Here is a 12058-nt window from a genome sequence, read left to right as displayed (position 1 = left end):
TATCTGGGGGCGCCATTTTGTTTATAAAAAAATAGCACACTATCTGCGGACTTTGCATACCTATATCATTAATATATACAATCCTGTTCTCCTAAAATTTGCCCAGACTAACAACAGACAACTAAGTTGGACTTATTATCAAATATTTTTATCCGTACAGCTGGTTCCAAAAAAAACTGATACGACTCTTAAAGAGTATTTTGTAGAAAATTGAGCAGTATATTTTGAAGGATAAATAATTATTATTTACATTCTGTCACTGTCACTGCCAAATCTTAAAATTTGTCACATAACTTATTCTGTTCAACGTCAAAAAATGGCTGTTTGTTTGTTTGTTTATTTTATTATTTGTCTGTCATCTATATAAATAAAAATGAATGTTTGTATGTATGTATGTATGTATGTTCCTTATAGACTCGCAAACTATGCATTTTATCGTATGATGACCTTAATCGAAGTTGTTGTACATGAACCCGGGATGGTTTCTGAGTTGGTACGACCAGTCTAAGTAAAAACGGGGGCTTGCCCCCCCCCATAATTATTTTTTATTTTTTTGAACAAACTGTTCTTTGTTAATTTTATATGATGTAGAATCAAAAGGTACATACAATCCTAAATTTTCACTTTTCTATCACCAACCGTTATTTTTTAATAGCCATCTAAATATTACCTCTTCTATATAAATAATAAAAATGAATGTTTGTATGTATGTATGTATGTATGTATGTTCCTTATAGACTCGCAAACTATGCATTTGATCGTATGATGACCTTAATCTAAGTTGTTGTACATGAACCCGGGATAGTTTCTGAGTTGGTACGACTAATCTAAGTAAAAAAGGGGGGTTGCCCCCCATCATTATTTTTTATTTTTTTGGACAAACTGTTCTTTGTTAATTTTATATGATGTAGAATCAAAAGATACATAAAATCCTAAATTTTCACTTTTCTATCACCAACCGTTATTTTTTAACAGCCATCTAAATATTACCTCTTCTATATAAATAACAATGAATGTTTGTATGTATTGTTATGATCTGCTTCTTATTAATTTTATACTAATTATTATTTATTTGATTAATTATTTAATTGTCGCAAATCATACATAAAAATTGAATAAAAAATCTCAGGGTGCCTTTTTTATACTATTAAAAAAAATTAAAATTATCTCACGTTATACTTATCTTCTCTCGTGGGTTCAGTATCTCTGAGTTGATCCTAATCGGGATAAAATAAGGAAAAGAAATAAAGCAAAATATTAAAATAAAAATACGGAATTGTTTTATTTATCAAATTAATACTCTGAAATCTATCGAATCTAAAAACCTGTGGACACAGATGTCCGAATGAAATTTATACCACTTAAATTTATTATAGTTAAAAAAAAAACAATTTATCGGTTTGTTCCCGATGACTTTGGTAAAACAAACTAAACCAAACAAATTTATGTCTTCGCAAGATTACCTATATTTACTATTTATATTTTGAAATATTGGAATTTTAATTCATATGCTTTTTACTCAAAAATTTAGTTCCCGAACATAAAAATCTCTTTCACATAAATTGACTGACCTTTTGCTTCACTCACTCGGATGTCTTCTCGTGACCCCAAACAGCTCTCCCTCGTTGACTATGTTATAGGCTACTCATCAAAAGCCTCTCTCCGTTGTCCAGCTTCAAAACTATCAGCATACCAGCACCAATTCTCCAACAAGCCGGGTCTCTTTTGACACGTACTCGATTCAAACAAAACTCCAAAAATGCTCTGCTCTCCTTCTCACAATAATACAGAATCAAAGAGGTATTTCGTCTCAATTTGATCTGTCTCTCGTTCCACTTTTCAACACTATTCTCCACTATCAAACAGCCACTGGTATCTGCTAACTATCTATCCACTTAACACGTCGAACCGCTCCTTAGCGATGCCAAAAACATAATGCCTTCCTTTTCAACCTCTCTCAATCATTCTAACTACTTTCCCCTTCCACATTGCCAAACATCAGAAACCTCGACTTTTTTCCATTCGACAAACAAAACAGTCATTTTTAAATTATTCCTACCATCCTAATTACTTTCGTGGAAACTCTACAACATTCACTCGGGTTGACACAAAGATATTAAATTTCCAACTTTCTTTTTAATTATCAATTTCGAGAAATTTATAATTACCTATACCCTAAACAATCTTTTTCCATATTAAATCTAAATACATCGTTATTTTCACTTTAATTATTCACAAAAGTCTTTAATGGTTCATCGGAAAGCTCATTAAAAGAGAAATCTACTTACATCCAAACTACATTCTAAGAAATTTTAAAACAACTCAATATACAGGGTGTATCAAATTTATGTACCCGCGTTATTTAAAAAAAAAATTAATTTAATTTTTATTTTGCTTTTGATTGATAAAATGCAAACACAATAACATCCCCGCCTTGTTTTGAGATAAAATCAATGTAAGTGCAACAAAAATATGATTTTCTATCGACAACAACACTTTTCTATTGTGTCAAAATATTGAGTCCCACCTGAAAAACAATTGCCTTCTTTTTCCCAGTGTCTGTACTTAGATGGGATAGGGTAAGTTTTCGATCGAAAGTCTTTAGTCTCAAATGAATTTTCATACTTTTTGGCTACTCTGTTTTCTTCATTTATAAAATTTTCACATTCCCTCAATTCTCTACACATGTTTATTGTGTATTCTGTCTTCTCCATTTTGCATACTTCCTCTTTAAATACCGCAGTCTCAATTGTATCTTTTCTATTCTGATCTCTTCTTCTTCTGGGCTCATCTCATCTTTTGAGGAATCCCAAGCTTTATTTTCCTGTGTAAATCTTTTTTCTTCTTTTTCTTCTTCTGGGCTCATCTCTTTTTTCGAGGAATCCCAATCTTCATTTTATTTTATCCATCTTTTTTCTTCTTTTTCTTCTTCTGGGCTCATCTCTTTTTCCGAGGAATCCCAATCTTCATTTTCTTTTATCAATTTTCTTTCTTCTTTTTCTTCTTCTGGACTCATCTCTTTTTTCGAGGAATTCCAATCGTCAATTTCCTTTGTCACTCTTTTTTCTTCTTTTTCTTCTTCTGGGCTCATCTCCTTTTTCGAGGAATCCCAGGCTTCATTGTTTTTATTTATCTTCTGTTGCTTTCTCCTCTTTCTTCTCTGTCCCTGCTTCATTGCCAAATTCATTTCCACCGTTTGTTTTTTGTCTGCATTATCCTTTTTCCGTTTCTCATGTTCCTTGTCCATTTCCAGAATGTTAGGTTCTTCTTCTTTTCCATCTGTGATTTTCATCGTGTTATTTTTGAAATCTATCACCACATGTTTTTCTGACAATTCATCCACTCCTACGATCATATCATGCATCATGTTTGGCATTATAAGACATTGTAGTGCATAAAATTTCTTCCCCAATCGAACCCTTATTCGTATTCCTTCATTTATTGTTGCCAAAGTCCGTTTATTTGCGCCCACTAAACTTACCCTGGGAATTTTGTAAATCAAATTCATCAAATCAACCTCTTCTATTACTTTCCTGTTAATCAAAGTAATTTCTGAACCAGTATCAATCATAATTTTAATCGGTTTCTCATGTATAAAACCATTATCAATTTCGAGAAATTGACAATTACCTCTACCCTAAACAATCTTTTTCCATTTTAAATCTAAATACATCGTTATTTTCACTTTAATTATTCACAAAAGTCTTTAATGGTTCATCGGAAAGCTCATTAAAAGAGAAATCTACTTACATCCAAACTAAATTCTAATAAATATTTATAGCTCAATATACAGGGTGTATCAAATTTATGTGCCCGCGTTATTTAAAAAAAAATTTAATTTAATTTTTATTTTGCTTTTGATTGATAAAATGCAAACACAATAGTATGTATGTATGTCTTTTAGACTCGCAAACTATGCATTTGATCTTATGATGATCTTAATTAAAGTCATGAACCTAGATGCCAACTCCGCGAGTATCGAGAATCGGCGAAATTAATGAATTCAATGGATGGTATGATATTGTAAAATTTGTGAGAAGTGAAAGACTGTTATGGCTGGTATATGTCTAGAGACGAGAAGATACAAAAACAATAACGAAAATATTACAATAGATGTCGACATGAAAACGAAATAAATAAAGGCCTAGAACCATATGGTTGTTTGACGTTAAAGACGACCTGAAAACTATGAATGTACGACAATGGACAAGGACATAACTATATATACAGGCAGAGACCAATCCAGGTTTATGGTGTCAAAGGAACAAGAATAATTAAAAAATACATACACCACTGAATTTTTGCCCTTTTATGACCTACCCTTATTTGTTAATAGCCAGATTAGTAACTTAATAATTTTGAACCGAGTTCGATAACTGACCAGTAATAATTATCAGTTGAAAGACCAGTCATCCCACCAGGCGTCTAACGGTGTCACTTCTTACTCAGTAAACAGCAATATAGTTGTTTATGTATCGAAAGTAGTAGTGGCGATTAATTGGTAGTTTACTTTCTCAATGTAACTCTCAAGTAAATTTATTATTAATTTGCTGGGCCACAATCACCAAGGAGAAACACAAAGGAGAGGATGTCTTTGTCCCGCGTATTCCGACGATTCCAACAGATTTTCCATTTGATTTCAGATGTCTACAATGTGCCGTGCCCTTGGCTTTTACCATGACGGTAACAAAGTGCAATTTTTTGGAACTAAAAAGCATGTGAACTTTAGTAAATTTTATATATTTCTAAGGTGATACGAAGTTCGCCGGGTCAGCTAGTATTAAATATAATATAATGTTAGATCAATCATACACTGCTCAAAATGATCAAATCTTACTAAGAGTCGTATCAGTTTTTTAGGAACCAGCTGTACCTCAGAACAAAAGTGTATTAAGTCACAAAATGTGAATTTTACAGGAAAGTGAAAATAAAAATTATTTTTAGTGTATTGTAACATTTTCCATTTAATACAGTAAATTTTATTTAGCAAATTCGTATAAATGTGAATAATGATCATTGTTCCTTTTACCACTAAAACGAATTTTTTTGAAAATTACTGTTTTTGGAAAAAAAATGGACTTAACACCTTTTCGCTCTGAAAAATAAATTTTTGACTGTGACTTATTATTAATTTTGCTACCTATCCTATGGCAAAGACGGAGCTCTATTACGAAAAATATCATACCTATTTTACAAAATTAAGGAAATGTTTCGATATAAAGAACTAAAAATATTATACGGACGTATTTGTAACAAAACCATTAATACTAGTAATAAAAAACTAGTTAAAAAGTCGAATTAAAAAAAACAGAAATGGTTGTAACGCAAAACTGTATTTTTATTAACTAAAAGAATTAACAATATCTAACTTTTTCAAGTACATAAAAAAATAATTAAAAACTTAACAAATGCAGAGCTACTGCCGCTATATCAGTAATTTGAATTGTGTCTTTATGCACTAGAGACTGAAAAAATCGTGAATTCTCGCTGGAAGCCACTTTAGCAGAAGATCATTGAATTTTTTAGTACTTATCCGATTTAAGGTATCTCTCACTGAAATCTTCTACAGATTGATGATTTCTTCTACCAACTCTTCGATTAAGTCTACACTCTTAAATTACAAATCGAATACAGAATCCCAGGATTTTCTTGTCTGAATTCTGAATATTACAACCATACTGTTTGTGAAATTATTTTTTTTAATATTCTCAGTTTTATTTTTATTTTGAAACGGCGAATCGCAAGAATTGCACAGTTTATTAAAGTCTTTAAAATTAGAAATTTTCATTTCATACACTTTGAAATATTTGTTTTTTTTTTCGAAAATTCTAGCCAACTGTAACCAATCCTATGGAGTAGATAATAATTTGAAAATTAGGGCATTTTTAGCATCTCATTCTATAACTAAGTGTATACTGTCCACCTCCATGTACGTATGTGCTCGCAAAAGGAATCTGTGAGTGATTTCTTTTATATGTGGATATCTCGAAAGTAGATAAAAGTAGCACATAATCATTTGTAAGTTCCGGTTTTGGGATGAGCAATTGTTGGTCCAAATAACACTAGAAGTTGTGTTTTGAGGTAATGAATGAATGTATTGGATCAAGCATGAGGCTATTTCGTTTCCACCTCAACCAGTAATTGATTCATCCCACATTAGACAGTTCGCCTGTTTTTTCGTTGAATCATAAATTGTATAATTAAAACACCAGAGTTTTAGACTGTTAAAACTTTGAGGATCAGTTAGCTTTGGGCCAGGAAGACATTTTTGTAAATATATCATTCAAACTTTTTGTCCAGGGCTATTGATGGACATCTCCTTGTCTACATGTTTCAATTTGTACCATCACTTGTAATGTTTCTCACTCAGCTTCAGACGTTGACTGGCTTAGATTGATTAGAAATTCTTCACATTTATCACAAGTGTCTTTTAAAGGAACAGCAAATGATAAATTAAATTCTGTAATAAAAATGTGATTGTAAAGCCATTCTTTGCCTACTTCGTCCAAAGGAACGTTTTTCAAATCTCATGTTTCCTTAAACATACTAAACATTTTAGAAATATTTTTAGTGCCCTCCTAAATATTTGTTCGCCGTCCTTCTTCGACTATAATGTGATTCTTCATATGGATAGGCCATTATATGCTTATGAATCCTATCCTTTACCTAATTCTTTACTTTATCTTTAGATGCCTGCTTTCCTCTTTTGTCACATTCTAAAACTCTACTTGTTTGCTTTTTTCCAAGTGAACATCTAACAATAGATTGAGAAATATCTAGAGTCTCGTTTCTTCAGTGGTAAAAAAATATTTCCAGTTACAATGGCTAGCTTGAGCACCTGTTCGTTTTCTTTTTCTTTTGATACACGTTTTTTCAAGATAACATAAAAACTGTCTTTTTGGATCTATGGTTGTCTCATGATTCCAAAATTGTCGGCGAATTTGTGCTCCCTGAGGCACAAACTTGCCAAATTTTAAAAGAATGTGGACTTTATGCTTTGCCTGAATTGCATTATGTTGGACATAATACTTTTTTTTGGACATAATATGGTTTTGCCCTGGGAAAAGTATACACCATTTTGGATCTAACACATTTGAAGTGCAGAAGATACTGTTTTGCTCTAAGCGAAGTGTGGACTTAATACTGTTCATACAAGGCTATTTCGGCCAATTTCAGTCGAAACAGCGAATATGAAACACCAGTGAATAGAGCGGAAAAGTTTAAGCTCAGTGTGCTAAAAAAGTAGAAAACTGAAATTTTGGACTTAATACAGTTTTGCTCTGAGGTACGGATACATATTATGTAACAAGAAAACAGAATTCAAGAAAACATAATTTCCTACTAAGAAGATAGAAGAAAAAGACGTTAATTTCTTTTATTCAGATTTTTATCGATATTTATGTATAGGTTTATCGATTTTTTTAAACTTACTTATTTTAGAAATTATTTTGATCATTTTCGGGTTAGATGATTATAGTAGGATAAAAAAATGATCCAAAAAAGGCATAATCCAGACATCCAAAGTGAAAGTTTTCCTCCAACACCAAATTGTTCTATATGGTCCACATATTTTTCAGCAAAAAATAACACCATTTTGAGCGTCGGGTTTGGGGGGGGGGGTGGCGGAGGCGGGGGAGAAGTCGGTAAATTAGTAGTTTTTTATGTTTTACGTCGATATTTCTAAAACTATATGGTTTAACGTGATCAATGTTTTATACAAAAATGTTTTAAATTGTATTTTAAACAAAAAATGTTCTATACATAATCCTTCTAAAATGAACGGTTTCAAAGCTACGGAGGTATTATAGTATAATTGGTCCAAAAAAGGCCCAACCCCGCCATGCGCCATCCCAAATTAAAGTTTTCCTTTAACCCGAAATTGTTATATATAGTCCATATATTGTTCAGTAAAAGGTTACACCATTTTGAGCGTCGGGTTTGGGCGGTAGGGGTGAAGTCAGAAAATTAGTATTTTTTTAACATTTTCGTCAATATTTCTAAACCTCGGCTGTTTAGTGAACAATATTGTATACAAAAATGTTTAACATTAAATTTCAAACGAAAAAGGTCTGATGCAAAATTGTTCTAAAATCAACGTTTCTGGAGTTGCGGAGGGTGCAAAGTGGAGGTTTTCCATATTTTTTATATTTTTTGGGCAAATTATAATATTATTACTGAGGAAACTAATTTTGTTAACAGAAGTTTCTAAATATAGTATGATAGAATTGATCCCAAAGATGGCATAACCCAGACATCGAAAATGAAAGTTATCCTCCAACACCAAATTGTTCTATATGGTCCAAATAATGTTCAGAAAAAAGTCACACCATTTTGAGCGTCGGGTTTGGGGGGGATAGGGGGAGAAATCGGTAAATTCGTAGTTTTTTAGGTTTTTCGTCAATATTTCTCAAAGTATGCGGTTTAGCATGAACAGCCTTCTATAAAAAAATGTTCTACATTAAATTTGAAATAAAAAAAGTTGTATGCATAATCCTTCTAAAATGAACGGTTCCAAAGTTACGGAGGTAGTATAGTATAATTGGTCCAAAAAAAGGCCTAACCCAGACATCCAAAATAAAAGTTTTCCTCCTACACCAAATTGTGCTATGTGGTCCACATATGGTTCAGTAAAAGTACACTTTTTTGAACGACCGGTTTGGGGGGAGATGGGGGAGAATTCAGTAAATTAGTAGTTTTTTTAAGTTGTTCGTTAATATTTCTAAAACTATACTTTAGCGTAAACAATGTTCCATACAAAAATGTTCTACATAAAATTTAAAACAAAATAGGTCCTATACATAATTGTTATAAAATCAACGGTTCCAGAGTTAGGAGGGTGAAAAGTGGAGGTTTTCGATACTTTTTATATTTTTTGGGCGATTGATGATGATTTTGGGTGGTGAGGTTGACGTTTCTTCAAGAGCTTATCACTAACATACCATCGGCCACTGAAATAGCAAATTTAATTTATAAAATACAATCCTGGTAAAGAAAATCAGTAGGAAATTGCCCAATAAAATATAAAAAATATCAAATACCTCCAATTTTCACCCTCCGTAACTCTGGAACTTGATTTTATAAAAATTATATATAGGGCTTTTTGTGTTTAAAATTTTATGTAGAACATTTTTGTTAAAACATTGTTTACGATAAACCATAGTTTTAGAAATATTGACGAAAAACGTAAAAAACTACTAATTTACCGACTTCTCCCCCATCTCCCCCCTCCCCAAACCGGACGCTGAAAATGGTGTAACTTTTTACTGAATAATATGTGGACCATATAGAACAATTTGGTGTTGGAGGAAAACTTTTACTTTGGATGTTTAGGTTGGGCCTTTTTTTAAACCAATTATATTATACCCGTACTACCTCAGGAACGTTGAAACCGTTCATTTTAGAAGGATTATGCATAGGGCCTTTTTTATTTCAAATTTAATGTAGAACATTTTCGTATAGAAGTTTGTTTATGCTAAATCATATAGTTTTAGAAATATTTAGGAAAAACTTAAAAAACTACGAATTTACCGATTTCTCCCTCCTCACCCCGCCAAGCCCGACGCTCAAAATGGTGTGACTGTTTTCTGAACATTATGTGAACCATATAGAACAATTTGGTGTTGGAGGATAAATTTCACTTTGGATGTCTGGGTTTGGGTCTAGTTATACCATACTAATATAATTTGCTATTTCAATGGCGGGTGGTATGTTACTGATAAGCCGTTAACCTTCGGGTGACCAAGGGCAGGAAATTTGAACCCCAATGCATCTTTTTATTTAATAAATTCAGAAGTTTTTTCAATTTTAAACTCATAATTTTTTTATTTGACTTTGATATCATTCTAGTAGATACCCTCATTCTGAATTTGGGGTCAAAGACGAACTCCCTTATATTAAGTAAATACCGTCTATTATGTGGAATTGTATGTAAGAAACATTTCAATATTGAAAAAAAAATGTTTGCTAAACCTTTGGCGAGGAAATTAGTGTATATTTTAAAAAAAATTTAGTTCTAAGTTCAGAATGATGATTAATGTTTTTGTTCAGTTGTAATTAAAAATATGTTTTACTAATGTTTATTTATTATTTATTGATACAAGGGTAACATTCAAATTACGAATACATTATTACATTTCTTAAAACAACTTAATTTTTTTGTCAATTGTCATTTTTGACTTGGGGTCATTTTTTACCTCCGTTGGTCATCCGCGTAACAAAAACGGTTGGCCATCGGAAGGTTAAAGGAACATCAACTTCCCACCTTCAAGGGGCTTCTGCAGACCTAGGTCATCTGGTACGAAGAAACCACTCTGAACTTTCTATGGACAATGTCACATACATATCTTGCTAACCCGACGCTAAAAGCACTTTTTACTGAAGAATATGTGGACCATATAAAACGATTTGGTGTTGAAGGAAAACTGTTTTTTTTATGTTGAGGTTAGGCCTTTTTTGGACCAATTATACTATACTACCTCGCTAATTTTGGAACCTTCGTTTTAGAAGGATTATGCATGAACCTTTTTTGTTTAAAATTTAATGTAGGACATTTTGTATAGCGTGAACATTTTTCACGCATATTTTTAGAATTATTGACGAAAAACTTAAAAAGTACTAATTTACAGACTTCTCCCACACCACCCTCCCCCCCATACCCGACGCTCAGAATGGTGTAACTTTTTACTGAACAATATGTAGACCATAGAGAATAATTTGGTGGTGAAGAATAACTTTCACTTTTGATGTCTGGGTTTGGGTCTAGTTATACCATACTGGTAGAAGTACTTATTATTGGATATTTTTGCAATACCTACACTAGTTTTCACGTCAAAGTTATCATATATTATGCGTTATTTTAGGAGCTGCTTGGTGGTATAACAAATGCTTCGATAGTAACCTTAACGGAAAATTCATGAATATAGTATTTTCTGAGGAACCCTTGCCCCCATATGGACTCAGTTGGTTCACCTTTTCAGACCCAAATGAAAATTTAGCTGGCTCAAGAATGATGATACGACCATATGGTGGATAAAACATAAATCGAAATTTTTTTTTCTGCTAACATAATATATAATTTTTAATGCTTACCTACAATGTACTCTCAAGAAGCAGTAATTATTATTACATAAATTAAATTCTGATTAATAAAACTTTAGTTTTTTTTACTTTACTGTCCAAACTACAGTCGAACCCGCTTATTACAATACCGGTTATAGGAATATTCCGGTTTAAGGAATAAAAATGTGAGGTCCCGAAACGTTTTTAATAATATGTAGATATGATCGGTTATTAGAATATCCCTGTTATAGGAATACTTTAGTATGGCACAAGGCTATTCCAATAAACGGGTTCTGCTGTAAAGTTTGTTTAGCTGTTAATAGTTGACTTCAATTAGTGCGGTCGTAAATATTATTAAATTTATCTAACTTGGCCCATTGTTAAGACTGGTCCTTTTAGACAAGTCTTTTGACAATTAACACTAACTAGACGTTACTCCTATAATAAAGCAAAGGATCCACAAAATTTACAATAATTACGAGGACAAAAATAAAAAAAACGGATGTAAAATATATTGCTTTGCCTTATATGTATACCCGAAATTAATGTTTTCAGATGAGTTTTAAAATAAATTAAATCTATTTTAATTGCTAAGATTATAGAAAAACAAACATTCAAACATATTTAAATTTTACCTGAAACCGGGCCTTTTATAATATTATCGGTTATCCAAGGATGTTTATAGTCGGTACTATTTGAAGTCAACCATTTACTACTAAACAAACTTTACCTACTACTAATTTGTAACTGACTGGTTAACATTTCTACCCCAGGAATAATTTAACCAAACTCCGTGTCCTGGTAGTTCAGAGAAATACGGAAAAATATATCCTGTTGGTGATACAACCCCCTCCAGGCAGAAACCAAATTTATAGCTTAAGGCCTTTAGTTTGGATATGCAGAATTTGAAACTCTTCATTGAAAGAATGATTATGATCTAGAAGGCGAAGTGCGTATGTACAAGTGTCTGTTTTTCTATTGTTGAAAGCCCTTTTGTGTT

General features: G+C 32.1%; 1 protein-coding gene across 2 annotated transcripts in view; it reads left to right on the top strand.

Annotated features, from left to right (window-relative positions):
* Positions 1 to 11150, top strand: part of LOC114334774 (microfibril-associated glycoprotein 4) — a 53764-nt gene extending 42614 nt beyond the window's left edge. For both annotated transcript variants that reach the window (XM_050657186.1, XM_050657185.1), the window contains one exon: positions 10860 to 11150. In XM_050657186.1, the coding sequence (XP_050513143.1) occupies positions 10860 to 11032 (173 nt within the window). In that variant the 3' untranslated portion in view covers positions 11033 to 11150. The remainder of the gene's footprint in view (positions 1 to 10859) is intronic.
* The last annotated feature ends 908 nt before the right edge of the window (positions 11151 to 12058 follow it).

This window comes from Diabrotica virgifera, chromosome 7 (genome assembly GCF_917563875.1).
Source record: "Diabrotica virgifera virgifera chromosome 7, PGI_DIABVI_V3a".
NCBI classification, from domain to species: domain Eukaryota; kingdom Metazoa; phylum Arthropoda; class Insecta; order Coleoptera; family Chrysomelidae; genus Diabrotica; species Diabrotica virgifera.
Note: the sequence above shows the minus strand (reverse complement) of the source record. Positions and strands in the feature narration are given on the sequence as shown.